At 38.3% G+C, this 23,470-nt stretch overlaps 1 protein-coding gene across 1 annotated transcript in view; it reads right to left on the bottom strand.

The window, feature by feature from the left end:
- LOC128647972 (polycystic kidney disease protein 1-like 2) overlaps nucleotides 1–23,470 on the bottom strand; it is a 543,684-nt gene that overhangs the window by 292,087 nt on the left and 228,127 nt on the right. The window contains exons 17-19 of the mRNA XM_053700651.1: nucleotides 21,688–21,813; nucleotides 18,409–18,582; nucleotides 10,974–11,098 (exon numbers count right to left, since the gene is read on the bottom strand). Of these exons, the coding sequence (XP_053556626.1) occupies nucleotides 10,974–11,098; nucleotides 18,409–18,582; nucleotides 21,688–21,813 (425 nt within the window). The remainder of the gene's footprint in view (nucleotides 1–10,973; nucleotides 11,099–18,408; nucleotides 18,583–21,687; nucleotides 21,814–23,470) is intronic.

Below are 23,470 nucleotides of genomic sequence, written 5' to 3' on the forward strand. Positions count from 1 at the left end.
CGGAACCGGGAAACTTGGCCGTCCTGAAACAGTCCTAAGGGATCTGGATACAGACCCCCCAAATTCCAGTCAAAGACAGGACAAACAAACCCAGGCACCGAAGACTCGGAGCTGGCTTAAATATTCATTAACCCCTGAGGAACCACTAGGTTACCCCATCCGGAGTAGACTTTGCACCAGAGGCGATGCAATCACAGTCCTATCCAAGACACCTTGAACACTGAACTGTCACTAAATGCCCTATACGTAGAGAGCTTAGGACACCCACAGCGCGATACAACTCCCAACTTAAAGGGTGATAGGCAATAGAGAAGCCACACAGCCACTCTGGAAGGCCTTAAGGCTCTAGGGACAATTTCCACTAAGTCCAAAGACTAAGTAACGTATGAGAAAACAGAAAACTCTGCTTAGGAATGCTAGCTGTCACTAGATCACAAGACGGATGAGAAAACAGGAGCTTTACCTGGGTTCAAGCCCACAACCTCCTGCTTCAGGTGCGGTGGAGATAACCACTACGCCACATCTCCCTTAGAAACTGGGTAGAGAAGCTAACAAAAGTCTCCAAGATCCTCATGATCCACTTCCCTGACACCCCTACAGCACAAGGATTGAAGAAGGAGCATGTATCCTAGCCACTGGTGGGAGAAAACCCACAAACGCCTAAGCAGGGGCGACACATGAAAGAGGGGAGACAATCTAATCTGTACATTTCCCAAAAATATGGAAGCAGACGAAATCCTGGAAGTAGATAACCAAAAGGCTTTAACTACCAGAATGGATGACCCAAAGCCAACCCCAAGGAAGGGGACAAAAAGGCCCATCAACCTCAACCCGAAGGAAGAGAGATCTTCATTAAGGAAAACAGAATCCAAGAGGAGAACCTCAAAACCGAAGACGAGGAAAATCGCCCAGATTGATCCCTGGTAGGATCCGCTCTGGACCCCTGCCCACAAGGAACAGGACAGTGAGGACTGAGTACAATCCCCTGATGCCCCAACAAAAAGGCAGAACGAGAACCAGCCTGACGTTTGGGAACGAAGGCTTCCTCTACCATGTGATAGCCCTGCAGGGCAGAGCCTCAAAACATTTATGGACCTCATAGACGATTCACTTCATGAAAACAACTTGCAAAAAGCAAATAATATTCGATCTGAAGAGACACCAATAATAATAAACTCCTCATCTGAGAGAGCAACTCACCACATATAGACCATAAGGAACAGAAATAGCACCCTATCAGGACCAGCCTGCTACATAGGGCACTCCAAACTGAACCAGGCAACAGAAAATTTGAGACTCCACAAGGGCTCAATAAAAGGATTTAAAGACATAATAATGTACTAACACCTTAACATGCGACTTCCTCGGATGTGCCCAAGAGACCACAAAATCGCTAGTATCAAATTCCGGAAAAGAAATATTTCCCAACAGAGAAATCATAACAGACATGAGCTTCTTAAAAAATAAATAAAATACATCCTAGCCAGATCAAATAAAAGAAGAGCAGCACCCGCAGGTGAACGCCCAAGAAGAATGGGTACACCAATGGGACCCGCCAATCAGAGACCCCATTCCTCCACAGCTCAGAACTGGAATAAGATACCCAAAAAAGAAAGGAAAATTGAAGACGACCAGGAGATTAACCTCATCCCCATATGTCTAACCAAGCTTGCCGTCTGGAACAGAAGACAGAGAATCCCTTAACCTATTAGTACTGGGATCCTCCAGCACTGCCAAAACATGCCGTAGCAGGACACGAAGGCGCGGCAGTCTATAACAAAAAGCAAGACATACCTCCGCCGGGGCAAGTGACAACTCCGACTCCGAGGGTTGGGCCCCTGAAGCTTCAGAGGAGACCGCTTCCCCAGATGGCTGATCTGACCCAGGTGATCCCACGCCTGATGAGCCCTGGTTAGCAGAACGTGGACAGTATCTCAGTAACACCTCCTCTGGAAGATGTAAATGCACCAGGGCCATAGATACGGCCATGTGGAACCATGCCGTAACCTCTGGAGAAAACAAGCCACCTTCCGGAGAAGGGGTAACGGCTATAGGGATCCCTGCTTGCGCAGCCAAAGAAGGTTCTAGGGGATGCGCCGCCTGGGATATGGGATCCCCAGGGGCGATTGGCTTGGTGAACTCTAAGTTCCCTGTATCTGGAGAAGAGAGCACTCTAGAGCGGCATTCAGAACATAACTGATGGTCATGGATTACCCAGGCCATTTCATAGTCTTCACAAGAAGTAGAATCTGAATCAGAGACATCAGTCTCCAAAAAGTCAGAATTCTCCATAACTTGGAATATAGAAATTATGGACAAAAAAAATAACAAATGGCACCTTACACCCCCAATGGCTGGCGCACTCACTACCTCCAGAGACCCAGACAGCTAGTGAAACAGACTCTCTCCATCGCCACGTGGTCAGGAATACGGAAATGGAGCACAGAAGCGTGACCACGCCTTGTCACAAGGTGCGCCATGCAGGCCATAGAAAATCGCACCAAGCCTACAAGGGCTGCGCAACCTGACAAGAAGAGGCCGTTATGTTCCGATCTAGCCACGAGTCCAAGTAACACTACACATTAGCAGACAGAATCACATAACAAACATGATTAATGTCCCCCCCGTTCAATAACCCACCTCAAGAGATATTAACCCTTGATTCCTTATAAAGATAAAGGAATCTCACTGAGACCCTGACTTCTTTGTTTATATTACTTTATCACATCATCGAAGTAAAAGGAAATTATCTTACCGGAATCAACGCCGTGGAACAGGAACAAGGCTCTTCAAGTGCGACAGATAGTATTCTCAGTGTTTAAGCTTATATAGCGCCCTCTACCCTACAATTACTACCCTACAAAAGGAAGGAAGGGGACAAAAAGGCCCATCAACCTCAACCCGAAGGAAGAGAGATCTTCATTAAGGAAAACAGAATCCAAGAGGAGAACCTCAAAACCGAAGACGAGGAAAATCGCCCAGATTGATCCCTGGTAGGATCCGCTCTGGACCCCTGCCCACAAGGAACAGGACAGTGAGGACTGAGTACAATCCCCTGATGCCCCAACAAAAAGGCAGAACGAGAACCAGCCTGACGTTTGGGAACGAAGGCTTCCTCTACCATGTGATAGCCCTGCAGGGCAGAGCCTCAAAACATTTATGGACCTCATAGACGATTCACTTCATGAAAACAACTTGCAAAAAGCAAATAATATTCGATCTGAAGAGACACCAATAATAATAAACTCCTCATCTGAGAGAGCAACTAACCACATATAGACCATAAGGAACAGAAATAGCACCCTATCAGGACCAGCCTGCTACATAGGGCACTCCAAACTGAACCAGGCAACAGAAAATTTGAGACTCCACAAGGGCTCAATAAAAGGATTTAAAGACATAATAATGTACTAACACCTTAACATGCGACTTCCTCGGATGTGCCCAAGAGACCACAAAATCGCTAGTATCAAATTCCAGAAAAGAAATATTTCCCAACAGAGAAATCATAACAGACATGAGCTTCTTAAAAAATAAATAAAATACATCCTAGCCAGATCAAATAAAAGAAGAGCAGCACCCGCAGGTGAACGCCCAAGAAGAATGGGTACACCAATGGGACCCGCCAATCAGAGACCCCATTCCTCCACAGCTCAGAACTGGAATAAGATACCCAAAAAAGAAAGGAAAATTGAAGACGACCAGGAGATTAACCTCATCCCCATATGTCTAACCAAGCTTGCCATCTGGAACAGAAGACAGAGAATCCCTTAACCTATTAGTACTGGGATCCTCCAGCACTGCCAAAACATGCCGTAGCAGGACACGAAGGCGCGGCAGTCTATAACAAAAAGCAAGACATACCTCCGCCGGGGCAAGTGACAACTCCGACTCCGAGGGTTGGGCCCCTGAAGCTTCAGAGGAGACCGCTTCCCCAGATGGCTGATCTGACCCAGGTGATCCCACGCCTGATGAGCCCTGGTTAGCAGAACGTGGACAGTATCTCAGTAACACCTCCTCTGGAAGATGTAAATGCACCAGGGCCATAGATACGGCCATGTGGAACCATGCCGTAACCTCTGGAGAAAACAAGCCACCTTCCGGAGAAGGGGTAACGGCTATAGGGATCCCTGCTTGCGCAGCCAAAGAAGGTTCTAGGGGATGCGCCGCCTGGGATATGGGATCCCCAGGGGCGATTGGCTTGGTGAACTCTAAGTTCCCTGTATCTGGAGAAGAGAGCACTCTAGAGCGGCATTCAGAACATAACTGATGGTCATGGATTACCCAGGCCATTTCATAGTCTTCACAAGAAGTAGAATCTGAATCAGAGACATCAGTCTCCAAAAAGTCAGAATTCTCCATAACTTGGAATATAGAAATTATGGACAAAAAAAATAACAAATGGCACCTTACACCCCCAATGGCTGGCGCACTCACTACCTCCAGAGACCCAGACAGCTAGTGAAACAGACTCTCTCCATCGCCACGTGGTCAGGAATACGGAAATGGAGCACAGAAGCGTGACCACGCCTTGTCACAAGGTGCGCCATGCAGGCCATAGAAAATCGCACCAAGCCTACAAGGGCTGCGCAACCTGACAAGAAGAGGCCGTTATGTTCCGATCTAGCCACGAGTCCAAGTAACACTACACATTAGCAGACAGAATCACATAACAAACATGATTAATGTCCCCCCCGTTCAATAACCCACCTCAAGAGATATTAACCCTTGATTCCTTATAAAGATAAAGGAATCTCACTGAGACCCTGACTTCTTTGTTTATATTACTTTATCACATCATCGAAGTAAAAGGAAATTATCTTACCGGAATCAACGCCGTGGAACAGGAACAAGGCTCTTCAAGTGCGACAGATAGTATTCTCAGTGTTTAAGCTTATATAGCGCCCTCTACCCTACAATTACTATTTGTGACAGATAGTAGCCTCGCTTCTGACAAAGACTTGAGAGAAGAAAGCAGGCAGCGAAACTCGTCAACGCTGATTGTTAACATGAGTCGGGATGGCTTCGCAGAAAGACTCTCCCTGCATCTCCAGACTCTAACATTCATCCACGCTCTCACTTAGAGGCTGACAGGATTACTTAAAACTCCAGTCCCATTTCTAAGAGTACTACCCTTCATAAGAGACTATATAAGAAATCTCTCACACTTCTCTGCCATCCTCCTGTGACAAAAGGCAAAGAATGACTGGGGGATGAGGGAAGTGGGGGAGGTATTTAAGCATTTTGGCTGGGGTGTCTTTGCCTCCTCCTGGTGGCCAGGTTCTAAATTCCCAAAAGTAATAAATGCAGCTGTGGACTCTTCCTGTTTAAGAAGAAAATTAGTGTATATTTTCAAAAATACATTAAATTCACAAAGTAAAACATTAAATAATGTGTTAATAATGTGTTTTCAATTTAGTACAAGGTGAATTAAATTTTCAAATAACTCTTTTTTTTTTTTTTTGCATTTTCCATACTTTTTCGGAATTGGGGTTGTACATGTCTACAGATGTATATGTGTGTGTGTGTGTATATATGTACATATATATATATATATATATATATATATATATATATATATATATATATATATATATATATATATATATATATATGTGTTTATATGTATTTACAGACATATATAAACATATAAACACATACATATATATGTATACATATATTAACATATATATAAGTGCATTGCAGTTACGTAGATGAAAACACGTGAAAGCATATTTATGCAATATTCATATTTAATAAAGGTTTTAACTACGTATTTACTGTAAATATTTCACATTCCAATGCATATAGCAGAATATGCTCTATGTATTTCTAAATCAATATTCCTATATATTTCTCATACAAGGAGTGGAGGTGATAAAGTCACTTCCACGAAAGAATGCGGATATAGCACTCACTGTCTTAACCTCTTTTGTGGCGTCAACTTCCAGAGTATAAAACGTAACTTTTATTTATTTAGCTAAAATAATTGGAGAAGGGGGAAAAAAGGGGAAACATAAACAATTAAAAACCTAAGATAGAGTAGTCCTGTATAGATTCTGTTGTATACAGTAATTATGTAAATAGGCCTTTGGGGTACGATAGCCCAAATAATAGTATTATAGTATAATCTATACAAAAATCGGTGTGGCACACCGGCTCAATTGAATAAAGCTGTATTGCTGTTGTGTAGATTGTTGTAACACTACCCAGTGGGGAATTACTTCAGCTCAGCTGAGTTAGAAATTGTGGGTATTCAGCAATAGCAAAGATATCCCATACAACAAATAATCAGTTTAATGCAGACATAATATTTTTATATATACATATTGCTGTCATCCATATTATGAGGTTGTTATTTATTTGAAACAATCAATCACATGTAGGATAATCTACACACAAATTTGCTAGATTTGTATGGGTTGTCCAGTGTGGGAAACAATACTTATGTTATAGTGTTGGGCTTTTTCTATTCTCTAAGATACCAGAGATAATATAACTGCCAGTTTTAAGGTTCAGTTATTCATTATTGTATCAGTGTAAATCATTTGATACCGACAGAGTTATTACTGCTGTTGTCTATCCATTCACTCACTTTATTATTTACTTATCGTGGGGTTAATGTCAAGTAAATTTGTTTATTTGCATTATAATGTCCTAATACCACTGATGTAATCACATTTGACCCTCTGGTCTGAAATGGTTTTGTGTTGAGAATAAGCTGGAATTTAGTGTTATCAAGCTATTATAGTTTCAGGCTTAAATGTAGCCTCTTGAATCTATATTCTTAATTTGTTTCCTAATAGCTGAGTATGCATTGAGGAAGTACTAAGTATTTCATATTGTCACATCAGTATAGTGGTTTGGTATTAGATATAACTGCACAAGGTAACTTTATTTATGTGCAGCAGAAATCGTGTTACTGTGCTGTTCATATGCAAGCCCCACTAAAGTGTTATATACTATCACTGGTTGTCGGCGTAATTAGACCAGCATATTTTGGTGCGGTAATACCACTACAAAGTGTTTAATATTTGGGTACAGTTTATTGCACTAGTTGTAGTTCCTAAAGTTCATTGAGCATTAACGGTACTGCTTGCAGTATTGTACAGCACCTACAGTGGGTGTTATAGTGAGTTAGAATTCACTAAGTTATAGTTCAATGGTCATAGGTAATATCCCTTTAATAAGATCACAGTCAGTGTTCAAATATATAGTTTGGTTACAGAAGTAAAGCGTAATGTAGTTAAATTTAGTTTTTAGGCAGCAATAATGTACCTGCCAGAAAATCGCTACTTGTGACTCAGTGCCCTGTTAATATGTACACTTGAGCTCACTTCTGTAATATAGTTAGGTACTATTATGAATGCTGTTTTATTGTTCTCAAAATAGTATTGAGCTGCCGGAAGGCAGTATCTTCTGTTAGACTACTGTTTGTGAATCTATCTCTCTATTCCTTGCATGATTTTTACAGTAATTACATATACTTTAGGTTTTACTGGTACCCTAGATTAGCCCAGTTACTCGCATACATGCCCCATATTAGATATAGCCGTATTTTATCTTTCAACCTATAACATATTACTGATTACGCTATAAAGATGTCATGAATTTGAGCTTATGTTGTAAGCGATATTAGTCAGTGGATGACCCTCTAAGTATTGTGTCCTAAGTGGTGTACCACGCTGACACCCTATTGATGCCGGTGAGCCACAGTACAACGTAACAGACTACTTTCTCTTAATTTTAAAAAAGAGCTAAACAGTGCTCTGTATCTACACCTAACGCGTTTCGCCCGTTTAGGGCTTTATCAAAGGCGGCGGGCCGCCCGTCTCTGAGAAATTTAAACCCGGTACAAACCGGAAGTTCCGCCTTAGACATTTCCTGATTGGGCAAATCTTTGTGTCAATCCGTGTTGACATTTTTTTTTTTTTTTTTTTTTTTTCTGTTGTGGGTCCCGGATGTTATTAAGGAGGATTTGTATGTATCAGCTTTAAGGTGGAATATGTTTAGTTGCGATCGATTTGATGTATCTTTGTTATTATGTACATACATGGATCTATCATTCCGTTCAGATATAGTGCCATCCATAACAAGTTTGTCCAATTATATATTAAGTAATTTTAGTTACTTGTATTTCTTCCACGTACTAGTATATATCTATCTCTTTATTAAGCTATATATATTAAGTTTGAAATGTGATTTTCAGATGGTATATCTTTTCCTGTATTTTTAGTGTTTTGATGAGGGTACCAGTTCAGAGGTTAAATAGTTTAGTGATGTAACCTCGTGAATCTTATCCTAAGGTAATCATGTCTCTATTAATTATTTAGTTGTTTGTGAGTCTACAGGATTTTACTAGATCTTTATATTTGGGTTTAGAGATCTTAAGGAACTGATCAAGTAATGATTTTAAATTTAAAATCAACTGTTAAGATTTATGATGTTCTCGTTCTTGCTTCCACTGTTCTGAGAGATTTATTTCAGGGAAGTAATTGATGAAATGAAATGAGAGTAAATAATACGAGAAGCTATGCTAGAATAAGAAGGTCAATGATTTTTTATATATTTTTTTCCTGTTCCAGGATGTTTCTTTATTCTATGAAGACATGTGACTGGTGACTTTATAAAAAATAATGATGTTAAGTGTGGTGACCATGTGTGCTTTTAAATGGTTTAATGGTGTGTGATTAAGTGTGAATGGTGAGCAGTGTGATGTGTTTTAAACAGTTGGAAACCTCAAAAAGAAAACCCAAGATCCCATGAAACAACAAAAGAAACCATAAAATTATAAAAGAACAATTGCTAAGTGACTGGTGAGGAAAGTGGGAATATTCTATTCCAAAATATTTTATTACTCCCAAGAATATATTTATTGAATTTTAATGGTGAGGTATGACGTGTCTTAACGTGTTGTGATGAGTGTATATATCATGTTATATATTATTGACCACTATAGATATATTGGGGAGCGTGTCTAAGTGTAGTGCCATTGCTCAAACTTGTTTCTAATATTCCTATATATATCTATATATATCTATACCTAACTATAATCATGTATATATATATATATATATATATATATATATATATATATATATATATATATATATATATATATATATATATATATATATATAACGAAAACAGTTTACTTTCAACTAATAATATGAGCACAACCTGGTGAATGCAAAAATCTTACTTCTAACGTTATTAACAATTAAACTGGAGCATTAATTTGCGCTCCACTTGTAATCTGGCCCTAAGGCCTTTAGGCCTGCAGCTAAATTTACAGCTGTAGCTTTCTGACCTTTGAAGGACCCAAAGAAGATGAACAAAAAGAGAAGTAGAAAGGCACAGGATCTCCCTTCTAGAAGGTCAGCAGACAGACCATAGGACTAAGCTGCACAAGATTGCTTCATAATAACAGTATCACAGAAAGACTGAAGCAAGTAAACGGAAAAGCACAGACATGGTTATTATCAAAGGTAAAACCCCTTAGAGGGAAACAGTAATAAAGGTAATATGGTACTAACCATTCCACACTGAAAACAAACTGTGCAAAACAATAAAAGGCTTAGCATAGTAATAACACAGCACATAAAGGGTTAAATAAACTTTGTAACCCAAATTGAAACCAAACTCTTATAATGAGAGCCCTATCACCTCCACCTTATAATGAGAGCCCTATCACCTCCAACTTATAATGAGAGCCCTATTACCTCCACCTTATAATGAGAGCCCTATCACCTCCAACTTATAATGAGAGCCCTATCACCTCCACCTTATAATGAGAGCCCTATCACCTCCAACTTATAATGAGAGCCATATCACCTCCACCAAATAATGAGAGCCCTATCACCTCCACCATATAATGAGAGCCATATCACCTCCACCAAATAATGAGAGCCCTATCACCTCCACATTATAATGAGAGCCCTATCACCTCCACCTTATAATGAGAGCCCTATCACCTCCACCATATAATGAGAGCCCTATCACCTCCACCTTATAATGAGAGCCCTATCACCTCCACCTTATAATGAGAGCCCTATCACCTCCACCTTATAATGAGAGCCCTATCACCTTCACCATATAATGAGAGCCCTATCACCTCCACCTTATAATGAGAGCCCTATCACCTCCACCATATAATGAGAGCCCTATCACCTCCACCTTATAATGAGAGCCCTATCACCTTCACCATATAATGAGAGCCCTATCACCTCCACCTTATAATGAGAGCCCTATCACCTTCACCATATAATGAGAGCCCTATCACCTCCACCTTATAATGAGAGCCCTATCACCTCCACCTTATAATGAGAGCCCTATCACCTCCACCGGTCCTTCTGAAACCTGTATGAGGAAGGCTCTCAGGCTGAGAGCCTTCCTCATACAGGTTACAGAAGCACCAGAACAGGAAAGGATTTATACCATTTCATATCACGTGATAGACGCTGCCCTATTGATTACAATGGAGCCTATTTCCCAACTAATGGCTCTGATGTGAGACAAGTACAAATCTCTTTGAATTCTGTCATTCTGAGTCAGGATGTTGTGGCAACTAGTTTTACCAATGGGTTTGATTGAAAGATACCCTCAGATGCTCTGTGCCAGATTCAGTCCACTCAGGAAGCAGCTGAAAGACCACAGCCAGTACCAGGGTAATTGTTGCTTTATAACTTTATCATATTACAGTGTCATTTCCCCTTTTATGAATACTAGTGTTTTCATAGACATGATTTGCATTATATCATTTTTGTATTAGAAACTAATAACTGGCAATAGCCACCGTCTAAAATACTCCCTTTAAATTTTTATATTTTACCCATCACATCCATTTCCATAAACTGTTCACTTACTTGGAACATCTCATCATACTGTTGAATGTATTGTCTGGGCGTTGTTTTTGCTGCATAAATCTTCAAGGACATATGTTGGTATTAAAGATAGAGCGGTTATACACCCACCTGTTTATGTACATTGTAGCTGAGGGTGATGACAGGATAGTGGGCTCATTATCTGGCTGCTTCCCCATTAGCAAAGCACTCTGTAGATTGTCCACTGTGCTTAGCAACTGCACAACCACTGAACTCTAGAAAGAGAACCAACAGTTAAGCTACATATTTTGCAATTGGAAGTAAAGCAGCAATGGCCTTATGATTCTATTTATGTAGTCCGTTAATTAAAAGATCTGACAGCTGAGAAAAATAAATCCCATCAGCTGTGCAATACAGCAAATGGCCAGTAGAGGTCTGTCAGAAACATTCTTCAATCAGTTGATCACAACAGATCAAGAGCAAGCAGAAATACAATCATAGGTTTAAAAAACTAATAATAAATAAACAGACTGGAAAAAGGACATCTCAGGATCAAATGCATAGTCAGTATCCACTGTTGTTGTGACACCATGATATCTGCCCATTAGCAGATGTAAATACAGTATAGCCCTGACAATGATCTTTATCTGAACACAGTATATATTGCTGACTGGAAACAAAAACTATATCCACATACCACTTGTTAGCAAGAGAGTTATCAGCAATCTCCACAATCCCAGGTAAAGAGAGAACACTGAAGCGAGTGCTGGTTGAGTATTTATCTCCTTTTGAATGTAATAAGTTCTAGTAGAGCCAACAAGTTGTCTTTTATACAAATAAAAGTAGTTTATAATAACAAATCTATCACAATAAACACTAGAAGCCTAACAGGCATGTAGTTGTTTAGGTTTTGTTTGATACTCTTACAAGTTGAATCAAAAAAGCCATTTCCTGGGGCAGTTCTGCAGGGCTAGGGGCCTCTCTTTCCATTATAATGGATGAAATGTATTGATTATTCCGTAGAACAACGGTAGCAAGTAATTGAGGCTAATTGAGGCTCAGACTCTAGTGTAGGCAAACAAAACATTAGGGTATGTGGCAAGTTTCTGGGTCAAAATCAGGCAGAAGAAATACTGGAATGCAAAAAACTAACACGGAGACTAATCAATGATGAAATGACCTCTTAAAGGCTGAATCGAGCTAAGGTGCTGCAAGCATAATGCTCTATGCACCTAGTGACTATTAATGAAGTGCAGCACAAATGTGCAAAAATGAATGGTCTCACAGATATCAGATTTTACAGCCTTTGGCATAAAGATGGCACAAGGATTGGCAGGTATGTTGAACCTCAGACAGTTGCTGTACATGCATTCTAGGGCTATTGTTGCTCATGTCAATATGATAATGATGGAGGGGATAACATTTTAAAATAAAGGAGGAGAGCTTTCAACAAACCCACACTAAACTCAGTAATGGCAAAACTGGGACCAAGGAATCTAGTTATGTAGGGTAACTTCTAGGCCAAGTAACTATTAAAAGGTATCTATTTTAATGGCTCTGTCCTTGGTCCCCATTTCTTCTCAATCTATGTTTCAGCTTTAGGTTCATTAATAAAGTCCCATGGGTTTCAGTACCATTTGTATGTAGATAAAAACCAAATTTATTTTTCTGCACCAGACCTATCCCCTTCCTTGCTAACTTGTGTCTCATAAGTTGAAAGTAAAAAGCTTGTGCGTGAGCTTAAACCCAGCGCGTACAAAGAGTTGAATTTTAAATATCGCGACTGTGTTAATGTATTCTCCTATTGACATCGATTGCTTTTATTCAAGTGCTCTAAACCCGACATGCATTAAGAATATTTCACATTCGATGTTCTTCACATAGAAAAATATGTCTTATTTATTCATATATATATATAGATAGATAGATAGATAGATAGATAGATAGATAGATAGATAGATAGATAGATAGATAGATATAAGAATATCTAATTACAAAAACCTAGAACATATTCCAATATATGAACATACTATAGATATGCAGTTAATACATTTTTGTTCCGGATTAAATTTTCGTTCCAGATATTCAGGGAAATTTGTTTCCCTGAATATACGGTGGCAGCACTATTTGGTATTTGTTTTGTTTAAAACAAAATTAATACTGAATTTTCGTTAAACGTTTACATTAATTTCGTTAAAACAAATGTAAATGTTTCAAAGCTACAGGTGAAATGTTCCCCTGTAGCTACAATATTTACCTTAATGTGCTCAGGAGACACGGAGAGCAGGCTAAGGTAAGTATTAACCTCTTAAATAAAAATGAAAGCAAACAAATTAATACTAACAATTTGCAAAAAAGGATACAAACTACTTAACAGAGAATACAGTTAATTCTCTAGCGGCTAGATTTAGAGTTTTGTCGGTAACGACCCGCGTATCTAACGCTGGCTTTTTTCTGGCCGCACCTTTAAAATAACTCTGGTATTGAGAGTCCACAGAATGGCTGCGTTAGGCTCCAAAAAAGGAGCGTAGAGCATATTTAACGCCACTGCAACTCTCGATACCAGAGTTGCTTACGGATGCGGCCAGCCTCAAAAACGTGCTCGTGCACGATTCCCCCATAGGAAACAATGGGGCTGTTTGAGCTGAAAAAAAACCTAACACCTGCAAAAAAGCTCCTAACGCAGCCCCATTGTTTGCTATGGGGAAACACTTCCTACGTCTGCACCTAACACTCTAACATGTACCCCGAGTCTAAACACCCCTAACCTTACACTTATTAACCCCTAATCTGCTGCCCCCGCTATCGCTGACCCCTGCATATTATTATTAACCCCTAATCTGCCGCTCCGTAAACAGTCGCTACTTACATTATCCCTATGTACCCCTAATCTGCTGCCCCTAACACCGCCGACCCCTATATTATATTTATTAAACCCTAATCTGCCCCCCACAACGTCGCCTCCACCTGCCTACACTTATTAACCCCTAATCTGCCGAGCGGACCGCACCGCTATTATTATAAAGTTATTAACCCCTAATCCGCCTCACTAACCCTATAATAAATAGTATTAACCCCTAATCTGCACTCCCTAACATCGCTGACACCTAACTTCAATTATTAACCCCTAATCTGCCGACCTAATCTCGCCGCTATTCTAATAAATGTATTAACCCCTAAAGCTAAGTCTAACCCTAACACTAACACCCCCCTAAATTAAATATAATTTTAATCTAACAAAATTAATTAACTCTTATTAAATAAATTATTCCTATTTAAAGCTAAATACTTACCTGTAAAATAAATCCTAATATAGCTACAATATAAATTATAATTATATTATAGCTATTTTAGGATTTATATTTATTTTACAGGTAACTTTGTATTTATTTTAACCAGGTACAATAGCTATTAAATAGTTAAGAACTATTTAATAGCTAAAATAGTTAAAATAATTACAAATTTACCTGTAAAATAAATCCTAACCTAAGTTACAATTAAACCTAACACTACACTATCAATAAATTAATTAAATAAAATACCTATAATTATCTACAATTAAACCTAACACTACACTATCAATAAATAAATTAAATACAATTCCTACAAATAAATACAATGAAATAAACTAACTAAAGTACAAAAAACAAAAAAGAACTAAGTTACAAAAAATAAAAAAACATTTACAAACATTAGAAATATATTACAACAATTTTAAACTAATTACACCTACTCTAAGCCCCCTAATAAAATAACAAAGCCCCCCAAAATAAAAAAATGCCCTACCCTATTCTAAATTACTAAAGTTCAAAGCTCTTTTACCTTACCAGCCCTGAACAGGGCCCTTTGCGGGGCATGCCCCAAGAAGTTCAGCTCTTTTGCCTGTAAAAAAAAACATACAATACCCCCCACCAACATTACAACCCACCACCCACATACCCCTAATCTAACCCAAACCCCCCTTAAATAAACCTAACACTAAGCCCCTGAAGATCTCCCTACCTTGAGTATCTTCACCCAGCCGAGCCAAATTCTTCATCCAAGTGGAGCAAGAAGAGGTCCTCCATCCGGTAGAAGTCTTCATCCAAGCGGGGCAGAAGAGGTCTTCCATCCGATTGAAGTCTTCATCCAAGAGGCATCTTCTATAGTCATCCATCCGGAGCGGAGCGGCAGCATCCTGAAGACCTCCGACGCGGAACATCCATCCTGGCCGACGACTGAACGACGAATGACGGTTCCTTTAAATGACGTCATCCAAGATGGCGTCCCTCGAATTCCGATTGGCTGATAGGATTCTATCACCCAATCGGAATTAAGGTAGGAATATTCTGATTGGCTGATGGAATCAGCCAATCAGAATCAAGTTCAATCTGATTGGCTGATCCAATCAGCCAATCAGATTGAGCTCGCATTCTATTGGATGAAGACTTCAATCGGATGGAAGACCTCTTCTGCCCCGCTTGGATGAAGACTTCTACCGGATGGAGGACCTCTTCTTGCTCCGCTTGGATGAAGAATTTGGCTCGGCTGGGTGAAGACGACTCAAGGTAGGGAGATCTTCAGGGGCTTAGTGTTAGGTTTATTTAAGGGGGGTTTGGGTTAGATTAGGGGTATGTGGGTGGTGTGTTGTAATGTTGGGGGGGGGTATTGTATTTTTTTTTTACAGGCAAAAGAGCTGAACTTCTTGGGGCATGCCCCGCAAAGGGCCCTGTTCAGGGCTGGTAAGGTAAAAGAGCTTTGAACTTTAGTAATTTAGAATAGGGTAGGGCATTTTTTTATTTTGGGAGGCTTTGTTATTTTATTAGGGGGCTTAGAGTAGGTGTAATTAGTTTAAAATTGTTGTTATATATTTCTAATGTTTGTAAATATTTTTTTATTTTTTGTAACTTAGTTCTTTTTTATTTTTTGTACTTTAGTTAGTCTATTTCATTGTATTTATTTGTAGGAATTGTATTTAATTTATTTATTGATAGTGTAGTGTTAGGTTTAATTGTAGATAATTATAGGTATTTTATTTAATTAATTTATTGATAGTGTAGTGTTAGGTTTAATTGTAACTTAGGTTAGGATTTATTTTACAGGTAAATTTGTAATTATTTTAACTATTTTAGCTATTAAATAGTTCTTAACTATTTAATAGCTATTGTACCTGGTTAAAATAAATACAAAGTTACAGGTAAAATAAATATTAATCCTAAAATAGCTATAATATAATTATAATTTATATTGTAGCTATATTAGGGTTTATTTTACAGGTAAGTATTTAGCTTTAAATAGGAATAATTTATTTAATAAGAGTTAATTAATTTCGTTAGATTAAAATTATATTTAACTTAGGGGGGTGTTAGTGTTAGGGTTAGACTTAGCTTTAGGGGTTAATACATTTATTAGAATAGCGGTGAGCTCCAGTCGGCAGATTAGGGGTTAATAATTGAAGTTAGGTGTCGGCGATGTTAGGGAGGGCAGATTAGGGGTTAATACTATTTATTATAGGGTTAGTGAGGCGGATTAGGGGTTAATAACTTTATTATAGTAGCGGTGCGGTCCGCTCGGCAGATTAGGGGTTAATAAGTGTAGGCAGGTGGAGGCGACGTTGAAGGGGGCAGATTAAGGGTTAATAAATATAATATAGGGGTCGGCGGTGTTATGGGCAGCAGATTAGGGGTACATAGCTATAATGTAGGTGGCGGCTCTTTGCGGTCGGCAGATTAGGGGTTAATTATTGTAGGTAGCTGGCTGCGACGTTGTGGGGGGCAGGTTAGGGGTTAATAAATATAATATAGGGGTCGGCGGTGTTAGGGGCAGCAGATTAGGGGTACATAAGTATAACGTAGGTGGCGGTCGGCAGATTAGGGGTTAAAAAAAATTAATCGAATGTCGGCGATGTGGGGAGACCTCGGTTTAGGGGTACATAGGTAGTTTATGGGTGTTAGTGTACTTTAGAGCACAGTAGTTAAGAGCTTTATGAACCGGCGTTAGCCCAGAAAGCTCTTAACTCCTGACTTTTTTCTGCGGCTGGAGTTTTGGCGTTAGATTTCTAACGCTCACTTCAGACACAACTCTAAATACCGGAGTTAGAAAGATCCCATTGAAAAGATAGGATACGCAAATGACGTAAGGGGATCTGCGGTATGGAAAAGTCGCGGCTGAAAAGTGAGCGTTAGACCCTTTTTTGAATGACTCCAAATACCGGCGGTAGCCTAAAACCAGCGTTAGGAGCCTCTAACGCTAGTTTTCACGGCTACCGCCAAACTCCAAATCTAGGCCTAGGTTAGCATAACCATTTGGTTTGTAAAGAACAATATTTTATGTCGTCATATTGATATTTACACAGTAGATAAACTAAATGGATATTAGCTATTCTTGTCCCTGATGTAGCAGATGGAATTATATCGTTCCAATAGGACCCAAATATTATTAATAGTATTACCATAAAACTGTGCACTGGGCTAGTAAGTTAAATTTAATAATGCAAATGTTATTTTCTGGTAGATGATTTTAATACCTTGTTACAAGATTTAAGAGAAATTTAAATTTAAACTTTTAATGAGAACATTGATAATATCAATTAATCTGCAAATGCATTTAAAGAACTGCTGTATAGTAATATAGGTTATATAGTATCTCCTAATATTTGCATAATTGAATATTGTTAATGTTTCTTGTTACATAAACTTGATAGTCTGTGGTTGCTTCTTATCTGTTATTGGTACTAGTTGTGCTAATTTGTAATTGTTTTGTTACCAATTTGCTGACTTTATTTTATGTTATTAAATTCTAAAATTTCAACCATTGTGTCTTATTTGTGCTGTAAGTAAAACTGAGTGTATATGCCAAATACATGACCTAAAAGAATTTAGGAATCATTAGACTTAGTACTAAACAATTATAGTTACTCCTATCTTTGGTCAATATTAATACATTTTATTTATAAAGTATTTCAAATACTTTTAGAAGACAGTGTTAATATGAGTGTAACTTTACTGTTAAATACATTTTTTATGTGTTTAGTCCAATTTTTTTAATGCACCACACTTTACATGAGCTCTGACGTCGTGCTAACCCTGCACACATTAAATTCGATTGTACTCAAGCGAACACATTTACTTTCAACTCATAATATGCGCACTATTTCCATTGTGCACAAAGAGAAGAGAAATATCCCATATCACTCATGCACTACAGCTAGCATGCCACTCGTAATCTAGCCCTTAGTAAGCAATATCTAATATTACAAATGATTTGAGGCAACTCCATGGATTACAAATTACAAAACAGCAGCTATAGATGCTCAGTGCTATAGAGCCTGTGCAGTGCTAATTTATATGAGGCAGAGAGGCATAAAACTTAATTAAAAATAAATAAATACAATTAATAAAAATATTAAGAGCACAGATTAGAGGGAGCAGTGTCTGTGGTCCCCCTTAAAAGGATGGGCCCGGTAGAAGTGCCAACCCCTGTAGTTATACCCCTGATATAGATTATATCCCAGTTAAAAGCAAACTTATAAAACTCACACAAAAGTTAATGAAGCATTAAAAAATTGTTTCAAAAGTATTAAATAAAAATCAGCAAATTACGCTACCTGAGCCATGACTATTCCAGCACTCTGATGGGTTCCATTTGTTGTGGTGGCTTCCAGCACATTACTGACAGCATTGAAAAGATAGTTTGCAGCCTCTCTTCTTGTATGGCTTGTATCACTGCTCATTGTTAGTAAGGACTTACTGATATCTTTTAGGGCAATACTGGCTTCCACCTTTAAAAGACACAAAGAGAATATTATACAATATGTGCTAACATATCAAACTTATAAAGTGGTCTTCAATCCAGTCTTGATGCCTACATTGGCCAGTATTGTTATTAGTCACCAAGAGGTGCTTGTTAGTTCAAACCAGTATTCCAATGTCATTGTAACTCAAGTAATTGAATCAGGTAGATCCAATGCTAGATAGCCAAAATTCTTTTATCATCTGTATTTCCTAAACCCAACAAGGATAATATCATTATTAAAAAGAGATAGCACATTCATACACTCAGCAGAAGTATTAAGTACTCTGGGTTAGATTACAAGTGGAGCACTAATTGTCCCTTTTGCTAGAGTGGTAACTGTGCTATCAGTAAACCTTTTGGGCTCATCGGGTTGCGCTAGTATTATGAGTTGAAAGTAAAAAGTTATCCCTCCAGCACTAAACCTGACAAGCGCAAAAAGCCAAACTTACAGTATAGTGAGCGATAACTTATTCCCCCATAGAAGCCAATGAAGAAAAAAAATCCCGAATTGCCATAAGCGCCTACTCTAATAACCCCTATACTGACACATAGCCCACTGCAAACGCCCCACTACACTATTAACCCCTAAACCGCCATCCCCCACTGCAAAGTAACTCACAACACTATTAACCCCTGAACTACCAGCCAACCCAATGCAAAGTAACCCACTATACTTTTAACTCCTAAACCGCCAGCCCCCGATCGCAAAGTAACCCACTAATATCTAAACTCCCTTACCTAACACCCCCTAAGTTAACCCAAAATAGACTAACCTTACCTTTATTAAAAAAAATCTACAAAATCTATTCTTAAAACTAGCACTACTATTAAAAAAAAAACAAAAAAAACTACCACTACTAATTACTATTAAAAAAAAAAATACAAAAAATTCAGGAACAAGGGGTCATGATCTCAAGCTGAAGGGTAGTAGATTTAGGAGTAATTTGTGGAAGCACTTCTTTACAGAAAGGGTGATTGATTCATGGAATAAACTTCCACAAAGGTTGGTCATTCCAAACACTATGAGGGACTTTAAGAATGCCTGGGATAAGCATAAGGCTATCCTACGAACTATGAAAAGTTTATACTTATAGGAAATAGAGTGCAGACTTGCTGGGCCTATGGTTCTTATCTGCCGTCAAAATCGATGTTTCTATCAAATCTAGCATGACCCCCCAAACTATACTGTAATAAGACTCTAAATGCTTTGGAGCAGTGGCTCTACATATAGGCACAGATTACAAGGGTAGCAGGAAAAATATTTAAAAATATTAGCGATGTTGAGCGCTAACACCACTCAAGTTAAATCAATATAAATAAGTTGAGTAAAGAATAAAACTATTTAAACTAATTATATTTAAAAAAAAAAAAAAAAGTCAATGTTTGAAGTGATATGGTATAAGAGAATGTATTGGACTGTGAAAAGCTCTCTCTCTCATATATATATCTCAATCAGTAGCGCAGCACACTCTCACTTCAAAGTCTTATTGCTTTTTGGTATATATTTATATATTTATTTATATTTGTGTGTATGTATTGTATATGTGCACACATACAAATACACACACAATTTTATATATATATATATATATATATATATATATATATATATATATATATATATATTTTAACATAACTTACAATTTGTAATATGAGTGTTGTTCAGCTCAGCTTGGCTATCCATTGAAAGTATAAGGTGCTCTAAAGAGATGTCGGCTTTGCTAAACATTCTTTGGTAAGTCTGTTTAACCATTCAGTTGAAATACCAGCTTGTGCTATATTTATAGAGTGGGCCAAGATATCGATAGCGCATCCCACTTGCAATCTGTGCCATAATGTGCTCTGTGCTTTTCTATCCATGTTCACTGTGCAGTGTACGTCATACTAAACATATAACTTTATCTACGTATATAAATACAAACACAAATCTTAATCCTGCTTTGAGCATCAGAGAGCCTAATTCTGATACTGAGTTTTCCCATTTCCCTGAATGCTTAAAGTGAAGGTCCATTTTGATGAATTAGTGCCCGGTTTTTAATAAACCTATTAAAAACAAGGGCACTTTAATTCATCAAAATTGACATTTCACTGTTTACTTCAAAAACTTACCTTTTAATCCTTGCAGCAGCTCCAGCGATTGCCCCGGCTGTCGGAAGCCTCTGCAGACGTCAGAAATGACGAATCTGGCTTCCTCCAATCACAGCTCCCCCCCAGGGGAATCTTGGCCTGATGCAACGCTGTGATTGGAGGAAGCCAGATTCGTCATTTTGGACCCGAGAAGACTGCTTGTGACGGGCGGAGGAAGTGCTGGAGCGGCTGCCAGGATTAAAAGGTAAGTGTTTGAAGAAAACAAGTGAAATGTCAATTTTGATGAATTAAAGGTTTATTAAAAACCGGGCACTAATTCATCAAAATGGACCTTCACTTTAATTACTACTTTATTTACTAATTTAAAAACACAATTCAGAAGATATTTCCCATTGCACTGAGGAGGATTACTGTGAGGAACCATGGTTAGTAAGTACTCAAATAGCAAATATTCATTATTCATTAGACATTGTGTAAACAAATAAAGTTATCCTCAGTTGCCTGAGTTCAGTTTGTTCATATCCCGGGTATATTAGAACCGAAGGGCAACTCAAAATAGTTTTGAAAAGTTATCTGAGATTCAGGCATATATTTTTATTAGTCACAGAAGCAAGTAAAAGGAGTAACCAATATTCCATATTCTGCTTGAAATGTCTCCAAATGAATCCAAATTTATACCCAGAGTATCAATATTTTGTTCTATCAGACTAAATGAATGTTTTATTTGATGTGTTTATAATTATTCCTTTATAATTTGATATGATAGAAATCAATGCTTTACTAAGCCACTAGGAAAGGTTTTATACAACCCAATATTTTATTATTTGTTTAATTGGCATTTTTTTTCTAATCAATTGCAAATTGCATATATCACATTATGTTTAGTTAGAATAGTTATTGTATTGAATGGTGAGTCTAATGTGATAAACATGAAACTGTTATGAGTTAATCCATATAAATACTTAAAAGACTGAATTTGGATGATAGACTTTTTTTGTCTCACCTGAGCTGCCGTAGATAACTCATCGCTCTGTAATGTGATATCATTTAGCATCTCGGACATCTCAAGAGCTGTGCTTAAGGATGTGATGTTAACAGCAGAGACTGATGTCAGCATCATCTCGCGGAGCTGGTGTTCAAAGGACAGTTACAGTGAGACAACAAACTCAAAAATCATCTGCCCATTGCATTACTTGTCTCTAATGTGCCAATAAACTTTATACATACCCCTCTATCATAGAATCTCAAGCAACAGTTTTTTAAAAAAAGTATATATTTCTCAATGAACGTTTTAACATTGCATTTAACAGTCACAATGGAAAGCACCAGAGGCAGTGGTGCCTTTGGCACTTTTAAATGAAGTATAAAGAGAGTTTTAAACGAGTAAGTTAATTTTTTCTGTTGAAAACATGATGCTTGGTAATGGCCTGATTATGTAATATAGGTCATTTTACAAGATCCCATTGTGAATTCTGATTTACCTAACAAATAAACAACGCTTATGCATTATCACTTAGATTACGAGTTTTGCGCTAAACAGGGTGCGAAACTAATGCCAAAAATCATAATTTATGCTTACCTGATAAATTTATTTATTTCCGGATATGGTGAGTCCACAACGTCATCAATTACTAGTGGGAATATCTCTCCTGTCCAACAGGAGGCGGCAAAGAGCACCACAGCAAAGCTGTTAAATACCACTCCCCTTCCCATAATCTCCAGTCATTCGACCGAAGGGACATGGAAAAAGGAATAAAACAAAGGAGTAGAGGTGCCTGAGGTTTTGTAAAAAATAACTGTCTTAAATATAAGGGTGGGGTCGTGGACTCACCATATCTGAAAATAAATACATTTATCAGGTAATCATAAATTATGTTTTCTTTCCTAAGATATGGTGAGTCCACAACATCATCAATTACTTGTGGGAACCAATACCCAAGCTAGAGGACACGGATGACTAGGGAGGGAAAAATACAGGTGGACCTAAACAGAAGGCACCACCGCTTGAAGAACCTTACTCCCAAAATAAGTCTCAGCTGAGGCAAAAGTAACAAATTAAAACATTTAGAGAAAGTGTGCAGAGAGGACCAAGTTGCGGTTCTGCAAATCTGTTCCACAAAGCTTCATTCTTGAAAGCCCAAGAAGACAAGACAGCCCTAGTTGAATGAGCTGTAACTTTCTCAGGAGGCTGCTGTGTTCAGCAGTCTCATAAACAAAACGAATCATACTTCTCAACCAAAAAGAAAGAGAAGTAGTAGTAGCCTTCTGACCCTTACGTTTTCCTGAGAAACAAACAAAAAGGGCATAAGACTGGTGAAAATCCTTAGTCACTTGTAAGTATAATTTTAAAGCACTCACTACATCCAAGTTGTGCAACAGATGCTCCTTATGAGAAGAAGGATTGGGACAGAGAGAAGGAACAACAATTTCCTAATTAATATTCCTAACCGAAACCACTTTAGAAAGAAAATCCAACCTAGTACGTAGAACCACCTTATCCGCATGAAAAATAAGTTAAGGAGAATCATACTGCAAAGCCAAGAGTTCTGAAACTCTCCTCGCAGAAGAGATGGCAACAAGAAACAGAACCTACCAAGATAACAATTTAATATCTATGGAATGCATTGGCTCAAACAGAGCTGCTGCAAAACCTAAAGGAGAAGGTTAAGACTCCAAGGAGGAGTAACCAACTTAAACACAGGCTTGATTCTGACCAAGTTCTGACAAAAAGATTGAACATCTGGCACGACCGCCAAACGCTAATGCAACAGAATAGATAAAGCAGA

This window comes from Bombina bombina, chromosome 1 (genome assembly GCF_027579735.1).
Source record: "Bombina bombina isolate aBomBom1 chromosome 1, aBomBom1.pri, whole genome shotgun sequence".
Lineage (NCBI taxonomy): Eukaryota > Metazoa > Chordata > Amphibia > Anura > Bombinatoridae > Bombina > Bombina bombina.